A 3427-nucleotide genomic window follows, 5' to 3' on the forward strand; every position below is an offset into this window, starting at 1 on the left:
ATCAAATTTTCTTAATTTTTTAAATTGTTAGTATTTTTTCACATACAATAACTATCATTTACTATTGAGATACATAATGGAAGAATAAAAAACAAAATGCAAAACAAATAGTGCAAATGTAAATTTATACAATTATTGTAGCAATTTCACAATATTTACAAACTTTTAGCTTGACTGATGTGGGTGAGTTTATGGTTTAAATATGTACAATAGAACATTTTATTTTTTATTTTTTGTTTTGCATTGTCTAATACAAACGCTCTTTGATGTGAGAGATGAGAGAGTAAAAAAATAAAAAGGTAAATGTGAAAAGTTAAAAAAGCCATAATCTATATATCTATATATATATATATATATATAATAGTAGGTGAAGCAGAGAGAAACTCAAATTGTAATTCTAAATTAGAACTCTAATTTTGTGTCATGTGTCTATATCTATGTGACAATTAGTTCATAATTATCTTTTCAATTGTTCAATTAAAGTCTGAAATTGAAGTTGAATTTTGTTCCATGTGGCTAGATGTTTGTGGGCTCATCCAGTCATTCTCATTAAAACCACTTCTATGTATCAGATTTAAAAGACAATATTTTTTGTTTGTATCTTATTCTTTTAATTTTTATCTCAACCCTAGAAAAAAAAAAAAAAAAAAAAATCACGGGGGACAATAAATGGAACAGAGCTAAAAAAAAAGTAAAATAGAAATGAACGGACACGATTCAATCAAAACCAGTCTGCATCACAATAAGCTCAAACCCTAGCTATATATATTCCTTACCACCCAATCCCAACGCTTCCTCTTCTATAAACCCTAGGTCTCCACAAAAACTCCATTAGCTCAAAGCGGCCTCTGCGCATCCAAGTCTCAAATCCAAGTACTCCCTCTCTCTCTCTCTCTCTCTGTATAAGTTTGATACTGATTGATTAAGGTTGGTTTTTTTGTTTAATTTAGCAGAAATGAAGGTTGTCGCTGCATACTTGTTGGCCGTGTTGGGAGGCAACACAACTCCTTCCGCTGAAGACTTGAAGAACATCCTCGGATCAGGTTTGTATGACTGATTCTCTCAATTATAACGATTTTCAAGCAATTTGTTTTCGTTATAGTTTGCATTTTTGTTTCTTATAGAAATGTTATTTGAGGTTTCACATGTGTATTTGTTTAGGTTAATGGCTATGTAATTTTATGAGTATGATGATTCTGTTTTCGGGTTTTTGTATTTATGAATGTTTGATTTGCATTTTTTTTTTCCATATGAGAGTATTTACTGAGAGTGAATAAATAAAGAAATTACTAATGGTACAGTTTCTTTTAAGGGTCTTTTAAATGCTTTCCCTCTTGTTAAATATCAAGATTTCAGCTGTTTTAATTTGTGTTTTACTTTGGGTCATAAGTTTTTCGGTGCAATGATTTGGTTGATGCATAATTATGGAAAGATTTTGCTGCTCATATGAGAAGTGCTATACTGTTTTGCTTTAGATTTGTATGAATATGGTTTTATTTGATTTGTAACTATTGGGAGCTGTGCTTATATGTCAGATAATTATATGATATGAATGGCTTTTTCCGGATTTGTTTCCTGTTTAATTCGGATGCTCTATTGGGTGTATATAGTCCAATTATCTGAGTTGGAAATAATCTTAGATGAAGTCGGTTAACATTTTATTGGAATTGTGTTTTATGAATATGGCTTTGATTCGAAGTAAAATATTTGCAAATGGAGATAATATTATATGCTTTGTATTAAAGCGGGTTTCTAGTGCTTGTTTTTCTGTTCTATGATGTATATTGAAAGATTGAAGTACATACCAGTACAACAAGGGTACGCATAAAAGCTTCATAGAACAGAGAATTAAATTTGGGACACTATTGTTGTGTAGTTTTAGTGATTTGCAGCTGATTATTTGTTGTATTGCAATTTGGATGATAAGGTTTTGAAGTTTTGCTAAAGGAAATGAATTTTGTTTGGCTTGCAGTTGGGGCTGAAGCTGATGATGATAGAATTGAGTTGCTCTTGTCTGAAGTCAAGGGAAAAGATATCACAGAGCTGATTGCAGCTGGTAGGGAGAAGTTGTCATCAGTGCCTTCTGGTGGTGGCGCTATTGCTGTTGCTGCACCTGGTGGCGGTGCTGGTGGAGCTGCCCCTGAAGCTGCTGCTGCCGAGTCAAAGAAAGAGGAGAAAGTGGAAGAGAAAGAGGAGTCTGATGACGTAATATTTTATCACATTCTTCATCACAATGAGCAAAACCTTAATTGTTTCTGTCTTGTCTTATTTTAAAAAAACTGGTAAAGAGGTTTGTTTATTTTGCTAACTTAAAAATTTGTTTGTTTTACTGCAGGATATGGGTTTCAGCCTCTTTGACTAAGAGATTGGACTGGCTGGTTGTGTGTATGAAGGCTCTTTTAATCTAGCGCTTTTGATAGAATGTTACTAGTTTTTGTCTGTAGTTGGGTATGGTTTTAGATGTTGATGAGCTATGGTATTTTTTTTGGCTTGGATAACAAAGTTATATGAGACATTTCTTTTATAATTGTTAAATTTTGGATTTCTGTCAAACATTTTAGTTATAATTGCTAAATTTTTGGATTTCATCATTTGAGTTATGGTTCTCTTAAATTCAATGCTGTTGAGGTTCTTATAGTTTGTGGCAACTGCAAGTGTAGGATATTTGATTAACTGTGAATGGTTTCATTTTGTCTGAATGCTTCTTTAAGCAGAGATTATGTTGCACAATTATGCTGCACATTATTGCGGGTTGATTATTAGTTGTTGGGCGTGTTAGGTATGCCTTTTTGTTCGGGATGCAAAAGACGATTGTTGTTAGTCTCTTATGCCTGACAAGAACAGAGTTGAAATGCCTCTTAAATAAAGATTAGCCTCTTATGCTAAACATGTACGGGGTTGGAATGCCTTTCAAATAAGATTAGTGTTGCATTTGTTTGTTCGTGTTAGTTTTATCTTACTATTTTTTGGTACATCAATAATTGGAGGTGGGGGGATTAGAACATGAAATGTTAGAAACTCCAAGAGATGCTAATGAAATGTGCTACAAGTTACTGTTGCTTAGGTGAAAGTCGCTTGAATTTCTGTGCACGGGTCGGGCTTGGCTGTAAGAAATTGAAATGGTCTTGTGATCCAAGTTGTCATCTTTGGATAATATTAGACATCGAAGTTACTTTTCAAAGGCCGGATATCGTTCGAATTTCAATTAAAAGCTCTTCAGGCACGTCCTGACTCTGCTGGTGGCCATCACCATGCTTACCATCGTTGAATTGCCTAATTGGTTAGTGGATTTGTGCAAGCATTGAGGCAATAGTGCTACTAAATTTTTAGACGTTAGCAAACGGTACAAATAGATCATTCCAATCTTAAGGTATGCGTCGAAGAGTTTAATTAATTATTTTTTCTTGAAGCCACATTGTCTAAAAAG

General features: G+C 33.4%; 1 protein-coding gene across 2 annotated transcripts; it reads left to right on the plus strand.

The window, feature by feature from the left end:
- The first annotated feature begins 710 nt into the window (after window positions 1-710).
- LOC126722132 (60S acidic ribosomal protein P2B-like) lies at window positions 711-2591 on the plus strand. Of its 2 annotated transcripts, none has more exons than XM_050425287.1 (4): window positions 711-873; window positions 954-1043; window positions 1973-2205; window positions 2336-2591. In XM_050425287.1, exons 2-4 carry the CDS (start codon window positions 956-958, stop codon window positions 2360-2362), a joined length of 348 nt encoding a protein of 115 aa, XP_050281244.1. In that variant the 5' UTR covers window positions 711-873; window positions 954-955; the 3' UTR covers window positions 2363-2591. The 2 variants fall into 2 exon arrangements, with proteins under 2 accessions (XP_050281244.1, XP_050281248.1); XM_050425291.1 differs by having other exon boundaries at window positions 715-873; window positions 951-1043.
- Window positions 2592-3427: the final 836 nt, after the last annotated feature.

This window comes from Quercus robur, chromosome 1 (genome assembly GCF_932294415.1).
Source record: "Quercus robur chromosome 1, dhQueRobu3.1, whole genome shotgun sequence".
In the NCBI taxonomy this organism is placed as follows: domain Eukaryota; kingdom Viridiplantae; phylum Streptophyta; class Magnoliopsida; order Fagales; family Fagaceae; genus Quercus; species Quercus robur.

Excerpts from the sequence above, each read along its gene's own strand:
- LOC126722132 (XM_050425287.1), top strand. The coding sequence starts at position 956 with ATGAAGGTTGTCGCTGCATACTTGTTGGCCGTGTTGGGAGGCAACACA. Across the intron at positions 1,044-1,972 it reads GAAGAACATCCTCGGATCAG|TTGGGGCTGAAGCTGATGAT; the intron begins GTTTGTATGACT and ends TTTGGCTTGCAG. Across the intron at positions 2,206-2,335 it reads AGAAAGAGGAGTCTGATGAC|GATATGGGTTTCAGCCTCTT; the intron begins GTAATATTTTAT and ends GTTTTACTGCAG.